Genomic DNA, 17,651 nt, shown 5'->3' on the forward strand with positions numbered 1-17,651 from the left:
TCGTGATAAAACAAGCCTGCTCTGAGTCTTGTCTCTAGCCCACAGGATTAGTGTTGTCCTCTCAAATTCGTTAACTGATGGCGTAATTTTTGACCACGGACCACATCTCTCTTAAATGTCATTTTTATTTCCAAAAACGTGAAGGAGAAAACGACAAAACAGGAGTGTCAACGCTTCAGGGTGAGCTGAGGCTAAAATAATAAACAAAAACTAAGCTAAGCTCCGATGCCCATGTACATTAACTCCCAGAAAAAGAAGAGAAAACAGCACTTCATTCTCAATACTCATACTTAGGCGTTCAGGGAAGCAAGTGAGCCTCTCTCGCCATTGGTTCTGTGGGCTCTGCGTATAGGGTGGGTTTACAGGCTGGAACCGGTCACCCAGGAGCTGTACATCAGCACACCAATCACAGATGAGCACCTGCACAGTCGAATTGCCATACATCTGCAACGTTAACAGTTTCCATAATGCAGCGCGTTGTTCGGAAACGAAAACAAAGACAACAGTTGTAACAATGCAAAATGAGATTGTTAAGCATTCCAACACTGGCTCTAAAACCTGCCTATAATGTTGCCATAAGATGGTCTGCTTTCATTCTGCAATTATATGGGGTCAAACTGGCATTTCCGTGCAATCTATTTCTGATTATACAGCAATTAACTGTGACAAATCAGTGAAAATCACATGTGTTGCTGTTTACATAGTTAAAATGTGAATTTACTTCTATTACATTTGCGGTTAGCAACCTTCCTTTTATATAAGAACTTGAATACAGAACACAACCAGCTGGCAGCCAGTGGAGAATAAGTTGTGCTTATTGATAAAGACTCATTCAGACTGATGGTAACATGTTTGCATTCTGCATTTATAAATTAGATGGCAATTATTTTCATACCTTTGCAGTTACACTCAGAGTTTCAGTCAGTCCAGTTTGGACTGTAACTGAAGCTTGAAGTTCTCTTCTTCCATGGCTTACTAACATGCGGGGTTCAGTGCTGGGTCTGTTATTTCGTTTTGTTTTCTGTTTTCTTGTGTTCTGTGTTATTGTGGGCGCTTTACATTGCAATATGAAGTGCCTTAAGGCAACAGTTGTTAGGATTTGGTGTCTTAAAAATTAAACTGAATTTTCTTTATTTTCTTCTTTAGTGAGTATCATGAGTATTGTTGCACAGATTGTGGACATTGTTTACTGGGTTAGATGACCCATCTTTCTCATATTCAAGAGAAAATGGTGCAGGCAGACTAGCATGTTCTAGGGAGCAAGCTCATATTACCCTTATTTTATACATACTTTACACTGGTCTCAGTGGATTTTAGAATTTATTTCAAAACGCTTGTATACAGACCACTAAATGGTCTAGCTCCAGCTTTGGGCCAATGTGTAGTTGGTGGCATTTAATGTAAATTCTCTGCGGAGTCTGCATGATCACAAAACATGGGCAAGCTTTTGGATTGTTCAACATCTACCCTCACAGTCTATTTATAAAATATACATCAGTTGAACCCAAGTGGATGTGGGAATTATGAGGTTTTAAAACTGAAGAGTAGCGGGACAGAGCCTTCACTCAGTGGCAGTTATGGAGTAGTCTTTCGCTCTGGTTTTATGACTGCCAACTTTGTAAGTTTTTTTTTTTTTTTTTTTTTTTAAAGGAGAGCAAGAGATTCTGTTTGATATTAACTGCCTTTAATTGTTTACTGTAGTTCTATTTCATTCCGTGGTTTTGCCTTGCTACTAGGGCAGCACGATTTTGCATAAAATGAGAATCACGATTTTTTGGCTTAGAATTGAGATCACGATTCTCTCACGATTTTCTTTTCCAGTATAAATATTTATTGCACTTATTAACTGCACATCAACTTCGTAACAGTTGAGACTAAACATAAAAAAAACAAATGTCTCACGTTTTGTTGTTGCCGCTAAATGTTGTACTGCTTGAAATTCCGTCTCCACCGTTGCTCGACACTGCGTGTATAGAGCAGGTAGTGCAACAATAGAAAAATAGTTGTGGGACGGCACTGTGTAGCGTTTGTCTAGGGTGTTGATCATTTTCCTAAATCCCTCGTTTTGATGGGAGTCAGGTGATAAGTAATAGCCTCTAATTTCTTTGTGCCTGCGGGAGTTCGACGGGTATAGGGAAGCGCTGTATAAGGTTCCCGTTATTGATGTTTGGGTGGTTGACCGGGACGGATTTTCTCCTGTCACTTTCTCGTCATCCCTGACGTGCTCTCCGTTGTTTTTTCCCCTGCTAATTTTAGCATCACACGGCACAGCTTCTGGATCACGTGGTATAAGGCTCCGCCCTTGTCATTTGTTGAACAGGAAGAGTGAGCGCTTGTTTTCATGCAGAGTACGTCCCGGATCAAAATGCGGCACAATCGTCGTCGTCTTTTTTTTTTATTTTTTTTTTTTTTTAAATCGTTGTCATTTGGAAATGAGATCGCACATAAGTATGAATCGAGATCGCGATTTTCTAACGATTAATCGTGCAGCCCTACTTGCTACTATATTTTAATTATCCGGTATAGAGCAGGTTTTATTGTGTGTCTCTCCAGTAGTTGTATTTATTTTTATACTGTTCTGTTGTAGAGCACTTTGACTTCATGTCTGTGCAAATTACCTTTATAAATAAGCTGTACTCACTTAACACAAAACCAACAAGGCACTAAGTCACCAAGACATCTTTAAGTGCCCTTTCGTATGTGGCACCTGGACTTTAACACTATCATTGGTCCTGTGCGTTTCAAGATGGAGTCACTATGTCTGTGCAAGAACAAGATATCAAGGAAAATGTTGCTTTTCATCAGTATCTGTTTTTTCCTTCTATAACATTTTGTACTTTTTCTTATCTGCTGCATTTGTTTTTGTTTTTTTTTTTGTCTTTTGCAGAGGACAGGAGCAGCATATCCGCTATGAGCACATCTACCTAACAGAGCCCACTGGCCAATCAGAGGTGGAGTATGCAGATATCAAAAGGCCTCGTTTAGAGATGGGACCAGAGTCTGTGATGAGGCCTTCATCCCACCGCCCGCCATTGCCTCTGGGAGGGCCTGAGGACATGACAAAGGTCAGTAGTTGGTATGAAGTACAGTAAAAGTGCCAGCAAGCGAATGAAAACAAAAAACATTCGTCCTTGACTTTGCTGCTAATAACAATAGAAGAAAGCCATGCTAAATGCAAAATACAGGGCTAGATGTAAAACAAAGTTTTTCAATTAACACAATCAGTATTTTGGGAGTTTGCTGTATTACCAAAATGATATTCAACAATTATGATTTTCCTTGAAAAATAACACACACACAAAAAAATCATCCTAGAAATCTGTTTTTTATTTGACTCCTTCAGAGCCCCAGAGGATGTTATTAGACACACAGCCGAGGTTGTAGAGAGAGATTCAGCATTGTAGCTAAGCTGGCTCTCTGTGAGCAGCAGTAGGAAGACTAAGGTAGTTGTGAAACAGCAATTAATAAATAATAGAGCTGACCTAGATTTCAAAAGACTGAGCACGAAACTGTGTGAACTACAGATCAAAACGACTTGCTTGTGTGTAGAGCTGCTGATGAGGAGGTGTTCCTGATTTTACACAGAGTGCTTCGAACTGCCAGGGGAGGCAGCCAGCCAAGGAATGGTAAATAGATACAACAATAACAGACGGCACAGGGGAAAAAAGACAGACTCTTAGGCTAGCAGGGAAACATTCAGGAATGCCAGCAATTCCCCCTTAGAGCGGCAAGGGCTGGAAACCCATTATGTAAGTGATGTCAGATGCAGTCACTGTGTGGAACAAGTGCACCTAATGATACTGAGTTAGAAAGGGAGATGCGGCTGAAATGAGGCAAAGGGCAGATGTAGGGAGATGCAGATAAAGGGTAATAGAGGAAAATAAGAGTAAAAGGCTAACAGTAAAAAGGGAGTAGGCCAGTAGTATCAGACAAAGCTGATGGTTACAGCATGACTCACATGGACTGAGAATCAGAGGGACAAAGGCAGCATGTTACAGTAAACCATTGTTCAATCATCCTGAATTTGTGGTTTTTGGAAAGAAAATGAAATATAAGGGAGCATAAGAGTGAGACATTAGGAGAAATCATCTTTACAGGGATGATCTCAGAGTTCACTGGCCTTATATGGCTTAAAAATGAGCATTGCTGTTGATGTTATGAAATATTTATGGCACTGAAGGAATTCACATGTGACAAAGCTGACTAATGCACTTTCCCCTCTCTCGCTCTCTCTCTCTCTCTCTCCCGTCTTTAAAAAAATCTGAATGACAGCCATTCTCTCCTGGCAGATTAATGCCGGTCTCCCGTTGGTGCCAAAGTTGTGTATAATACAGAAGTGCACTGCGTGTGCTGTGGTTTTCCCATTGAGAGCATTCAGTGACTTTACTTGAGGTCTCGACAGTACATGGGAAGGAAAAACAGTGTCATTGCTCCACATGATATTTTTCAAAGGCATACTGGGTATTGGAAAAATTTGTTTGAGTATTTTCTTATAAGGTTTCTGCTTCTGTTGCGTGTGTGCAATCCTTTTATTCTGAGGTTTATCACAGAAAGCAGTAATATGTTGGTTAGCTTGACGCACCTTTGATAACCGGGATTGCTTTGAAGGAGGAGGGAATGATATGATTTGGCTTTTGCACACGTGGTGGCATTAGTAGGATTGTGTTTGTGGGCTCTACCATACTCTAAGCCTTGCTAGCATCTGTGAATAAATAGAGTGGTTAGTTGTTAGGGCATCCAATTAAACCAAGTGCTGTTTGGCATTGGTGTTATATTAGGTGCAAAGTATTATAATGACATTCACCTTTGACATATGTGAAAGTCATGTTTCAGTCACATCGGTTTCAGTAGGTTGACTCTAGCACTTTCTCAATCTAGAATTGAGAAAGTGAACTCTGAACTTAGCACGAGAACAGGATGTCTAAGGCTTCACATCATGCTGAAGAGTGTGAAACGGTTAAGCTATAAGCTATACTGGACTGGGCTTAGCAATTGAACTGTGACCTTTTCACACAATGTCAAAGGTCTAGGAACTCTTGACGTACCGCTTAACCAAAGAAAGGATAGCGTAGGGAGCAAAATCAGAGGGAGAAGTTGATTTGAAAAATGTAGTTTTGTCATATCATCGAATCCCATCTGGATAAACAAGGTTTCTAACTCAACTATTTCGTTTGCAGCTGTTGAAAGTTTTTATAGTTGAGAGATGTTTTTTGGACAACATGAGTATGTCCTGTAGTTTACTGCTATATATGGTGAGTGCTTTGTTAGGGCTATCCTAGGATTTCATCATTAAGGACAGCGCCTGAGCATCCTCTGGCACTGACATTTTCAATCACAGCAGATCTGCAGGGCTGTAATGCCACCTGCCTGGTCCAGATTAGCCTACTTACGTAACCTTCATTTCAAACGTTTAAAAATAACACAATACAAAACCCAAGTTGGATAAACACTAAAATGTGTGCATATATTCAAAAAGTAGGAACATTCACAAGCACCCAGATCTTTGGCCCAATTGTTATTGAGAAATGACAGCCAGCTGTTTTTTTTGTTTTTTTTGTTTGTTTTTTCTTTCCTTCCTCTAATAATTGTTGATGTATTTTAGACATAAAAAAAATGCATTGCTCTTGTTCAGGCAGTTATAATAGTTTGAGTGTACAAGGGTGTTTGTCCACATAGCCAAAACTTTGGTGTAGAGATCACACAATTTTTTTTTGTGTTTGTGTGCACAGAGAATAAAAGTACTGTAGAGATTTTTTTCCCCCTCCCTGCTTCTCTCTTTTCCTTTGGCTGCAAAAAATGCTGTGAATACTTGTATGAGGCACGCATTAAGGACTGGTATTTCCATTACGGCAGAAAGCCAGAAGAGTAACAGTACGGAGGCTTGACATACTGTCTCTCTATATAGCAATAAACTAATATCATTAACGTAACACACTTAACTCTGTCAGTTCAGTGTCAAGTGGTTTTCTAGTGCAGTGACTTCAGACGAGCTTTCACAGTAGCTCGCTGCACTCAGCGCTGTGGGGTGCTAATATTAGCTGCTTGTGCTGTTTGAAAGCCAATCTGCATAGCAGTCCCTCTCTTTGTGTAGCCAAAGAGCTACAGAAATGGATACCAATGCAGGGCCACAAACGCTGCTCAGTTAATGGAGATACCTCTGTTTTATTTATTTATTTATTTATTTATTTATTTATTTTTTGGACTGACTCACATCATTTCTACTTTGCTGGTTAATGAGTATCACCAGAATTTAAACCTCCCGCACATCCACTACCAATCTGATATCTCCCAAAGTGTCGTCACAGCAACAAAAATGGAGTGAGTTTGTATTTTTAAACAGTCTCTATTGTGCCTAAATCTGGTGAGAGAATCTGTGTGTTCACGGAGCCAATGTGCTGTCATTTATTCACTGGCATGTGCTATTGATGTAAAGGGTACACGCACTGTTTGGATGATGTTTCTTATAGAGTGGCCTTGAGAAATGGAAGGCGTGGGAGGAAACCTACAAGGTCGTTCTCTATAAAGAGCTTCTAGCAACAGCTTTTATGCTTGTTGTTTGTGAGGGCTCTTTTTTCTGACCTTCTGGCTATAACATTGTATACACGTGTCACACTACAAAAACCCCATTTGCTTCATTCTTACATCTTTTATATGTTTTACATCTAATCATGACACTGTGCTCTCTGTTGTGCTTCTGTAGGATCGCGGAAGCGCCATTGGGAAGCTGGAGCCCATCTCCCCTGTAAGTCCTGTCCATATTGATCCTGACTTGGAGCTGGTTCCAGCTCGGTTCTCCAAGGAAGAATTGATTCAGAACATGGACCGTGTAGACAGGGAGATCAGCATGGTGGAGCAGCAGATTTGCAAGCTTCGCAAAAAACAGGTGTGTAAATGTACAGTTCTGCTCTTAACTTTGAGGATATACTGGTTACAGAATGTTGCCATCTTATTAATGTACTAGCGTCACAAAAGTGTTGTAAGCTGATTTTAATCAGTGGGAACGCGTGTTCCAAGAATGTATTTGCCAGCTAGGTTGCAAAATAGTTTATCTTGTACAGCAATGAAGAAAAAGCTTCACATTCTTTCCTTTTCAGTCAGTATGACACATTTACGTCTCATATTCAAGTCAAGTCAAGTTGGCTTTATTGTCACTTCAACCATATACAGTTAGTACACAGTGAAGCGAAACAACGTTCCTCCAGGACCAAGGTGCTACATGCAACATAAATTTACAACATAAATTAACAGAAAACACTAAACTAGCTAACTAAGAGGCCTAGTTAGCTGGCTAGCAGAGACAAGACAGACTGACCTAACATAAATTACAACATAAATTAACAAAAACTAACTATCTAGGGAAGCCTTTTTTTTTTTTTTTTTAAACAGACAGCAGACAACAAAGTGCACGTGCAAATGTGCAAACAAGAGCAACAAAGTGACAGTGTGACAAAAAAAAAAACACAACGTAACATAATAATAAGGTTTTGTGATGGTGAGTTGAGGTAGTGGAGGAACAGTAAACATTCCTTAGTGTAGCAGCAAAAATTAGGAAGTAAAGAAGTTAGTGCAAAAAGTCCAGTAATAATATTGTGCAAAAGAGCATTTACAGGTTGGTGTGTACGATATTGGTGGTGTAGGTCAGTGTGTTTGCGCTTGTGTTGATTAGTCAGTCCAGTCTCAATGTTTTGAGGTAGTTGAGTTAAGCTGAGTGATTTTGTGTGTGTGTGTGTGTGTGTGTGTGTGTGTGTGTGTGTGTGTGTGTGTGTGTGGCTTGTGGAAAAAAGCTGTTGCACAGTCTGGATGTGTGTGCCCGAATGCTTCGGTACCTTTTTCCAGATGGCAGGAGTGTGAAGAGTGTGTGAGAGGGGTGTGTCCGATCAGCCACAATGCTGGTGGCTTTGCGAATGCAGCGTCTGGTCTAGATGTCCTCAATAGAGGGGAGAGAGACCCCAATGATCTTCTCTGCTGTTCCCACTATCCGCTGTAGGGTCTTGCGGTCCGATATGGCACAGTTCCCAAACCAGACAGTGATGCAGCCGCTCAGGATGCTCTCGATATTGCAATCATTGTTACCTTCCTAGATTACAAAATATAGTTTCATGAAACTTAAAATTAGATTGTAAATAATTATGCAGGGTTTCCCACAAAAGTGGATTCTGTTTGTGATGGTAACTGCGTGGTGGGTTGCCGTGTGCATGTCGCTTTTACCTGCTCTTCTAGCTCCCAAAACAGCATATTGGCTGCTGCCCTCTTCCTTTTCCTCCTCCTCATAACCTACTTCTTTCTTCATTAGCTATCTCTTTCTTTTGCTACTTCTGCTGCTACAGCAACCCTGGAAATATTTTAAGCACATTATGGTACATGATAATCACATGGGGGAGACATTTCTGCTTTCATTTAAAGAAAATTCTATAACCATTTAAAGATTTTGGGAAAACTCATTGAGTCTTTAAATTTTTTCAGTATCCATGTGAGTTAAGTTAAACATTCCACACATAATCAGTCGTGCGGGTGAGATATTTTGTGCGTAGAAGTTCAGTAGAAACTGCTGTGATGTCATTCATGTGCAGTCATCCTGCATTCATGCTAATAAATCACACTGAAATTGGGTTAAAGAAAAAAAGTACTGAACTGTTTGTCGTGCTTGTAGAAGACGTTGCCAGCACTTGCATGCGCCTGTGTTGAGTTTTCTTAGTGTACTGTCGTGTTTGTTTGAAATAATTGGTTTTCCAGTGTGACTTTCCCTGCCAGGCTTCAGTTGGCATCAAAGCAATAAAGTCTTAAATAGTCTTTGCTGTGTTGTAATCACCACATTTGAGCTTGTAGCTGTTTTTTGCTTGGTGTGCAGTGATTATATACACAAACTACACCAGGCTTAGTTCTCTTCACTATTTAATTTGGGACAAAAGTAAGTTGAAAATGTATATGGAGCTATATATAACAGCTTCTCTGGGGGAGGAGTGAGACTATGGTGAGGTTTTGTGTTTGTCTGCACCACTTGTATGCTGACCACACCACTTCCCCTTTGGCTTCCTTCCATGATCAGTGATGAAATCGTATGGTCAAGCTTGTTCTTTTTACTGAAATTGTTCTGTCAACATACATGTGATAGTTTGTGTGGGGTACGGTTTTAACCCTGTGAAAGTGTGTCACATGTACTCCCGGAGACACCTGCTGTAACGAGAGCTACCACAAAATAGGGTTGAGTACTTTGCCAGATGTTTATATGTTTACGTGTCTGTGGTTTCTGTTTATAGTAGCGTGTAAAAGCCTTTAGTCACCGCTCACTTTTTCATATTTTGTTATGAAAATAGGAAAGATGTGTAGGATTTATTGAAACATGAAAATATGCGTGGAAAGTATATGACGCAAAGAGAGTTTGTACAACTCGAACAAGCTTGAGGTACAAGTGGTATGACCACATTTATTCTTCAACATAGCCTGAACTCTTTTAGGCAGGCTTTCTACTTTAAGTAGTCTTCAGCAATAGTTCTCCAGGCTTCTTGAAGGGACAGTAAAAGCTCTTCTGTTGTGTTAAAATGATTTTGCATTGCTCTCCGGTTTCCTCCAATTTTTAAAAGGATATGCCGAACTTTTACTTAAGTTTTTTGTGCAAAAAACGTAATTTTATGTTTGACAAACTGGATGCTGGTAACAAACTGACTAAATATGTTCTTAAAATTGGTTCTTTGCTAAGTTGTAGGTATGACACAATACTGGTTCATCCATTCCTGGTTTATGCTTGAGTGATTCATAGGTCTGTGCTAAGTAGCGGGAGTGAAAAAGCAGCAAATTGAAAGACCCTCAGAAAGTCATGAGAGCTATTGCTCAACAGTACTTTAATAAAAAGAAATACAAGAAAGTCTGGGTTGGAAGGAAAAAATACAAAAATGAGAGTGGCTCAAAACTTTTGCACAGCGCTCTAAGTAACGCAGTCAAGCTGACAGTAAAATGATGGCCCTGACATCAGAGATGAGGGTGGTCTGAGACCTCATTGGTGTCACCGCTGATGTAATCTCATCACAACATGTCCTTTAGTTTGTCCTGTTTTTGCCACACTAACATAAATCAACTATTGCTGTAAAATTTGCTGGCATGAACAACACGACTGCTGAAACTGAGAACTGCCTCCTTTCTCTTTTTTTTCCAAATTACCACAAGAACCAAAATGAAGCCAGCTATTGGATTTCAACCTTGGTGTCGAACCTTTTTAAATGATGGAGAATCTGAACTCAGCTGCTCACCAGCATAAATCAAGATCCCTCCCCTCATCATCGTCGCTTAATACACACAGTATTTTTTATGGATATTTTTACAGTCCGGCTCTCTTCGAGCATTAAAACATCTGGACTAATTAGGTGGCATGCTAAAACTTTATTAAAAGGTTTTGGCAGAGTTGGTGAATGGGTGGCGGTTAAGGTTTAGGTTACAGCCAGCATGATTCATGTCAGCCAAGCTCAGGATGGCTGTTTTATTTTATTTTACTTCATGGTGGGTTTGAACAGGGAAGGGGGCTCTCTGTGGGGATGTCTGTTTGCCTCACCAGATTCTTATCCAGGGCTACAATGGCAAAAGATGATCCGTCTTATACTCCTCTCAAGTAGATCCTCTGGAGGCTTCCTTTCTCCCCTTTCTGAAGCCCCTGTCAGGAGATCAGAAGGGGGAGTGGGGAGGGGAACGTGGCTGACTTAACTGGTAGATACGTTGTATGGTCAGCAGCACTTGGTCTATTCTTCCAGATAACTTATAGCTGAGTACACTTCTCCAGTTTCTGTCTCCATCTTTCAGACCCATAGACTGAATCTTATTGAAATAAGGTAAACAGGAAGTAAGATCTCAGCTCTCTTTTGTGTCTTTTATAGACTTTGGGAGGGTGTCAGAAATGCAGTGTTGGGGAGTAACGGAATACATGTACCGCCGTTACGTATTTAAAATACAAAATATGAGTAACTATTCCGTTACAGTTACCGTTTAAAAAGGTGGTATTTACAATACAGTTACTTTGTTGAAATAAATGGATTACACGGCGGTACTTTCCTGTTTCATATTGTGGCGGGTCAGGACTGTTTGGGTTTGACAGCTACGTTCTGTTGTTCCAGGTGGCAGCGTTACGGTTGCCATGGTTACAGGGTGACGCTCTTTCTCTGCGTGTTTCCTGGGTGAGAGAGTGGCCTTTTGTTGTTGTGCTACAGTGGGGCAAAAAAGTATTTAGTCAGCCACCGATTGTGCAAGTTCCCCCACCTAAAATGATGACAGAGGTCAGTAATTTGCACCAGAGGTACACTTCAACTATGAGAGACAGAATGTGAAAAAAAAAATCCATGAATCCACATGGTAGGATTTGTAAAGAATTTATTCGTAAATCAGGGTGGAAAATAAGTATTTGGTCAATAACAAAAATACAACTCAATACTTTGTAACATAACCTTTGTTGGCAATAACAGAGGTCAAATGTTTACTATAGGTCTTTACCAGGTTTGCACACACAGTAGCTGGTATTTTGGCCCATTCCTCCATGCAGATCTTCTCGAGAGCAGTGATGTTTTGGGGCTGTCGCCGAGCAACACGGACTTTCAACTCCCGCCACAGATTTTCTATGGGGTTGAGGTCTGGAGACTGGCTAGGCCACTCCAGGACTTTCAAATGCTTCTTACGGAGCCACTCCTTTGTTGCCCGGGCGGTGTGTTGTGGATCATTGTCATGTTGGAAGACCCAGCCTCGTTTCATCTTCAAAGTTCTCACTGATGGAAGGAGGTTTTGGCTCAAAATCTCACGATACATGGCCCCATTCATTCTGTCCTTAACACGGATCAGTCGTCCTGTCCCCTTGGCAGAAAAACAGCCCCATAGCATGATGTTTCCACCCCCATGCTTCACAGTAGATATGGTGTTCTTGGGATGCAACTCAGTATTCTTCTTCCTCCAAACACGACGAGTTGAGTTTATACCAAAAAGTTCTACTTTGGTTTCATCTGACCACATGACATTCTCCCAATCCTCTGCTGTATCATCCATGTGCTCTCTGGCAAACTTCAGATGGGCCTGGACATGCACTGGCTTCAGCAGCGGAACACGTCTGGCACTGCGGGATTTGATTCCCTGCCGTTGTAGTGTGTTACTGATGGTGACCTTTGTTACTTTGGTCCCAGCTCTCTGCAGGTCATTCACCAGGTCCCCCCGTGTGGTTCTGGGATCTTTGCTCACCGTTCTCATGATCATTTTGACCCCACGGGATGAGATCTTGCGTGGAGCCCCAGATGGAGGGAGATTATCAGTGGTCTTGTATGTCTTCCATTTTCTGATGATTGCTCCCACAGTTGATTTTTTCACACCAAGCTGCTTGCCTATTGTAGATTCACTCTTCCCAGTCTGGTGCAGGTCTACAATACTTTTCCTGGTGTCCTTCGAAAGCTCTTTGGTCTTGGCCATGGCGGAGTTTGGAGTCTGACTGTTTGAGGCTGTGGACAGGTGTCTTTTATACAGATGATGAGTTCAAACAGGTGCCATTCATACAGGTAACGAGTGGGGGACAGAAAAGCTTCTTACAGAAGACGTTACAGGTCTGTGAGAGCCAGAGATTTTCCTTGTTTGAGGTGACCAAATACTTATTTTCCACCCTGATTTACGAATAAATTCTTTACAAATCCTACCATGTGAATTCATGGATTTTTTTTTTCACATTCTGTCTCTCACAGTTGAAGTGTACCTCTGGTGCAAATTACTGACCTCTGTCATCATTTTAAGTGGGGGAACTTGCACAATCGGTGGCTGACTAAATACTTTTTTGCCCCACTGTAAGCTAATAGGCAGAATGCTACATGCTCTAAAGAATGTAGCCTCATGGGCAGTGTAGTCCGTGCTGCAGGGAGAATGCACTGCCATACCCGTTATGTGTCTGTGAGCGCGAGGAGGGAGAAAAAGGCGAGTGGAAAACTACGAGTTATCATCGAGCAGAAACGGGAGCTGGAAGCATGTAAATATAATAATAACCACTGCAGCCAAGAAGAGTGCCTGACGAGCCCAGCTGTAAGTAAGCTATTAAGACTCAACTGTACGCTGTGTTCGTGTTTTCCTCCGAAACAATACCGTATTTCCCGGACTACAAAGCGCACCTGAATATTAGCCGCACAAGCTAAAATCAGGGGAAAATCCTGTTTTGTACATACATTAGCCGCACCTGACCAAAAGCCGCAGGTGTTTCAATGTTGACTTATCATATGTAAGAGAATATGCACAAAGGGAATTGTCAGGAAAGAGATGGCTGTTTGGAGACACACCCCTTTTATTAATATTTTGAAAAACAAGTTATGGGTACATATTTGCACATGTAGTACATAACAGTAACCTACAGCACACCAGAAAAATAGATTCGGACTACCTTTTAGGCTCAGGTGCAGTGACACAGCTTTAACAAGAAGAAAAGTCAGTCATTCACCACCATCTTTCTCTTCTTCCTGCGCACTAAAACCACCAAAGTCCTCTCCTCCAGTGTCGGATACAAACAGGCTCAGGATGGCTTCGTCATCCACTCTCCGCTTCTCTCCTTCGTTGTCACTTTCAAAACCAAAGAAATCCTCATTGTCAGTGTCGGAGTCCTCCTCTCCATCATGCAGCAGTCCAGCCCTTCAAAATCCGTTGCTGATCGTGGATGTTTTCACACTTTTCCACGCTGTCAGAATCCACCGGTGGAGTTGGGCATAACTTGCTTTTCGCAAGTTTATCGCCGCTCATCATCCACGCCTCCCGCTGAACGCGTAGCGCTACTTTGAAGTTTGTTTTTCTCGCTACTTCGTACGGCACTACGTTGCCTGGCGGACGGACATGTGACTAACATACCACTCTTGAACCCCGATCCTTCCGCCAGGCAACGTAGTGCCGTACAACAGCAGAACAAACAAAACAAATCGTCTTACGATATGACAAAAATCATGGACAATCCATAGAAAAGCCGTACCTGACTAAAAGCCGCAGGGTTCAAAGCAATTACGGTAAGTTCCGTTGGAGCAGCCTTTCAACGCCTCTCTCTGTCTCTCGCTAGCAAAGTTGACCCAGACAACGAAGTAAAGCTATTTTTCGGCTACGAGCCCAACTCGGAGCCCGACATATTAGCCAGAGGTCCCTTTAATATGGTTTGGAGCCGTGGACCTTCAGTAATAGTAATAAATCACAGCAATAGTACATTCACGTAGTTTACCTGATTAAGACTTATGATGCTTTTTAAGTTGAGTTTCTTATAAGTATCAGACTATACTTGCTGCTGTATTAGATTTTTGTCAAGCTTTTACTGAAAGTCTGTCCTTGGGTCTGACTCTTTCAATGTAGCGATTGAAAAGAAGCAGTAAATTAAATGCAACAGTCCTTGTAATCAGATTTTTCTCCACCTTGCATCTCATCTGTTGATACAAGTTTAATTTGGACACTTGTTCTTATGGTTTAATAGTTCAGAGTTTAAGCACTACCTAACATATCTCAGAAGGAGGACAGAAAACTAAATTGTGATTGGATAATTTAATCAGGTAATTTTAAGTATTTGGAGTTTAAGAACAGGCTAACGGTTAATTTCTTGCTAACTAGCAAATCACTGTTAGACACAGACTTGGATGACTGGCACTGCTGAATAATAAGAAGGAAAACGGTTGTTCATAGGTCGATTCTACATATGCAGCATGTCCTATTTAAAAGTGAATTTGTTAAGCTCCAGCTTTCTGTGTCGTGTTTTAAGTGTCTAAAAGTGTTTTAATAGCTTTAAGCTCTTCGCCGCCTTCCGTTTTCAAAGTCAGAAGGAAGTGGCTGTGTCCACATGCTGCATATTGGTGTCATAAAGTGTGGGCGGATTAATTATCCTGACTGGTACATTTAGCCTCTTCCACATATGGGTAGAATGCACAGTTTGAATAGCAGTCCCCCTTTGGTTGCATTTATACTTTGCTTTTCCATTTATGATTTCTGCTTTTCTTTCTATAAACTGGTTAGCTTCTTTCTGAATGCCAAAATGCTCCACAGTAGTTTCCTTAAGTCCTCTGGTTCTGTAGTGTAATCACAAGTAAAGCTTGGTCACCTGCCAAGATGACTAGTAGGTTAAAGAACTTCCTCTGTTCCAGTATTTGTCTGGTGTTGTTTTTCCACATGTTCATGTCATTATTTCTCTCTTTTCTGTCTGTCTCTGTCTCTCTCTTTTTTTAGTCAATGGATGTTCAAGCTACACACCAGGCATTGGCTCTGTTTACAAGCTGTTTTGGTAACTCTTTGATTAACTAGACCCTGGGGTGCTAATAGCTATTACAGTAAATAGGACAGTTAATGCTGTCCCTGTTGGAGAGCTAGAGAAGGACAGCTGATCTAATGCACACTGTCTAACCTCACAGCAGAAACCTGTGAGCCGCAGGTCTTCCTTGAAGTCCAGGGCCCTATTTTAAGCATTAACTGTCATCTTTGTTTACACGCACGTTACAGCAACAGCTGGAGGAGGAGGCCGCAAAGCCCCATGAGCCAGAGCGACCCATCTCGCCACCACCAAGTGAGGCCAAGCACCGCAGCCTGGTGCAGATCATCTACGATGAGAACAGGGTCAGTGGAATATACACACACACACGCACACGCGCGCACCTTGCATTTGAAATAGTTTCACTTCATTTTGACTATATTTATCAGCACAAGTAAATAATAGTGGAGGAGGGCAACCGTTTCCTCATGTTTGGGTGGTTTTTGGCTGGTGCACGATAAGCCCCTAAATTAAGTTGTGCTGTCCTCTGAACATTCTCTGATGTGTGATGTATGCTAATTTTGAGATGAGAAGCTGCTCAGAGTTTGAAAATAGTTTCTGTAAGCTAATCTAAATTGCACAGCAGGTGTAGCTTTAAAGAAACCGCATAACATACAAGTAGTCTATAGTACTTTTGTGATTTTCATTAATACACTTACACCATAATCAAAGTGTGTGTTGCTCATGGTGGGTTTATACAGTCTGCAAGAATGTTTCTTTTTCTTTTCATTGTGATCTGTCGTTTTTAAATACCTTATTTGATTAAATTCTTGAAAAAAAGCCCAACCCTAAATTGTGTAACAGAGACGGTGAGTGTCACAGATGCGTCTCATACCTGTTCTCTAGTCTTTAATGTCAGGCAAGGCAGAACGACTTCCTAAAGGTCAGCATAGCAAGTATGATGAATTTACAGGTGTATGCATGCAAAAAAACCCAAACAAACAAAAAACATACACATATCAGGGAATGATACAAATGCACTTGTGTCTTTTATGCAGGTCTGTTTATGCAAATTCTCAATTCTTTCCAAAAAGAAAAATGAAGCAAAAATAAAAAAATTCATTAGAAAATGTGGCCAGTCTTATTTATTTATTTAAAAAGTCCAAATCAAGGCAATAATTATGTGCTGCAGAGAATGTTGTGTACAGAAGTCTATATTTGAAGTGATTCTCTGTGCTCTCGGTCCCTCTAGTGGTTGGAAGGAGGTTTGCACCTCCATTTTTTTTTATTATTATTTATTTATTTTTTAATAAAGTGGCATTTTAAGAAGGGAAGTCCTCCTTTCATTTCACTGTGCCCCCAGATTCAGGAAAAGAAGCTGGATTTAGGAACAGGTAAACAACTAATTGTTTGCTAACAAAGCAAATTTCAATATTGTCAACATTTCTGGCACATTCAAGGCACCAAAAATGAAGAATTGATCGTAAAGGTGTAAATTTTAACCCTGATTAAATGTCATTCAAAACAAAACAAAAAACTCAGTGCTTGTTTTGAATCATCATGGGCATGTCAGTGTAGGGTCATCCATTCTCTGTGTTATTCAGAGTCCGTGTATGGAGGCTCCAGTAGCACAAAGTGACGTGTTGGTCGTAGCCCATGTCTTTTACAGCTACGTTTTATGTCCTTGCCTTTGGCTAAAGGCGGTATGTCGGACCGTTACACAAAAAACAAACCGACAAATCTTGGTATTGTGTGTCCTGGATCTGGCTGCAGAGCAGAACATTTTTGCGTCATTTGTTTGCCTTCAGGTTTTGTTTTTGTGCAGAAGCTTGGTTTTTAGAGAACAATCATTTTCTGCTAGTTCATGGCCACAAATGGCATTAAAAGCCCTTTTAGGAGAGCTGGGGTTGTCCTTCACAACTATTACTGTCATCAGGCACAGCCGACTCAAAGCATTTCTGCGAAATAGCAGGACATTGCTTAAGAGTTATCTGGATGTGTACAAATCGCTGACTTGTAGCGTTACCTCTGTAACACTTCCCACTTCCCTCTCACTGACTTGGTGTACTTTGGCCTACTGCCGACCCTCCAACTTGCTTTTGCTTCACCCTCCCTTTCTATAAAAAAAAAAAGAGCTTTTTTTTTTTCTTTTTAAATTTATTTCTATTTGTTCTCCTTCTCTATGAAGGAGTCTTAGGGCCATGTTAAGAAATTATTCTATGTTTTGAGAATAAAGTCAAAATTTTGCGATTGAAGTCAAAATACTATTTTAGCTAAAATGTAGAGATTCCAGACAGCTTCTATACCCTCTACAAAATGCCTGGTGTTGATGATTTAGTAAAACAGATTGGACAGCTGTCTTATCTTGTGATACAACACGCATCCTTTTTATTGCACAAGGGTGTAACCATTGATATTCTTGCTATTTCATATTTTACAAATCAAGCCA

General features: G+C 40.9%; 1 protein-coding gene across 4 annotated transcripts in view; it reads left to right on the forward strand.

Annotated features, from left to right (window-relative positions):
* The window catches only part of ncor2 (nuclear receptor corepressor 2), a 97,169-nt gene that overhangs the window by 29,614 nt on the left and 49,904 nt on the right, over window positions 1-17,651 (forward strand). For all 4 annotated transcript variants that reach the window (XM_026187574.1, XM_026187575.1, XM_026187576.1 and 1 more), the window contains exons 4-6: window positions 2,888-3,065; window positions 6,701-6,883; window positions 15,454-15,567. In XM_026187574.1, coding sequence (XP_026043359.1) covers window positions 2,888-3,065; window positions 6,701-6,883; window positions 15,454-15,567 — 475 coding nt within the window. The remainder of the gene's footprint in view (window positions 1-2,887; window positions 3,066-6,700; window positions 6,884-15,453; window positions 15,568-17,651) is intronic.

The sequence above is a fragment of the Astatotilapia calliptera genome, chromosome 12 (assembly GCF_900246225.1).
Source record: "Astatotilapia calliptera chromosome 12, fAstCal1.2, whole genome shotgun sequence".
In the NCBI taxonomy this organism is placed as follows: Eukaryota; Metazoa; Chordata; class Actinopteri; order Cichliformes; family Cichlidae; genus Astatotilapia; species Astatotilapia calliptera.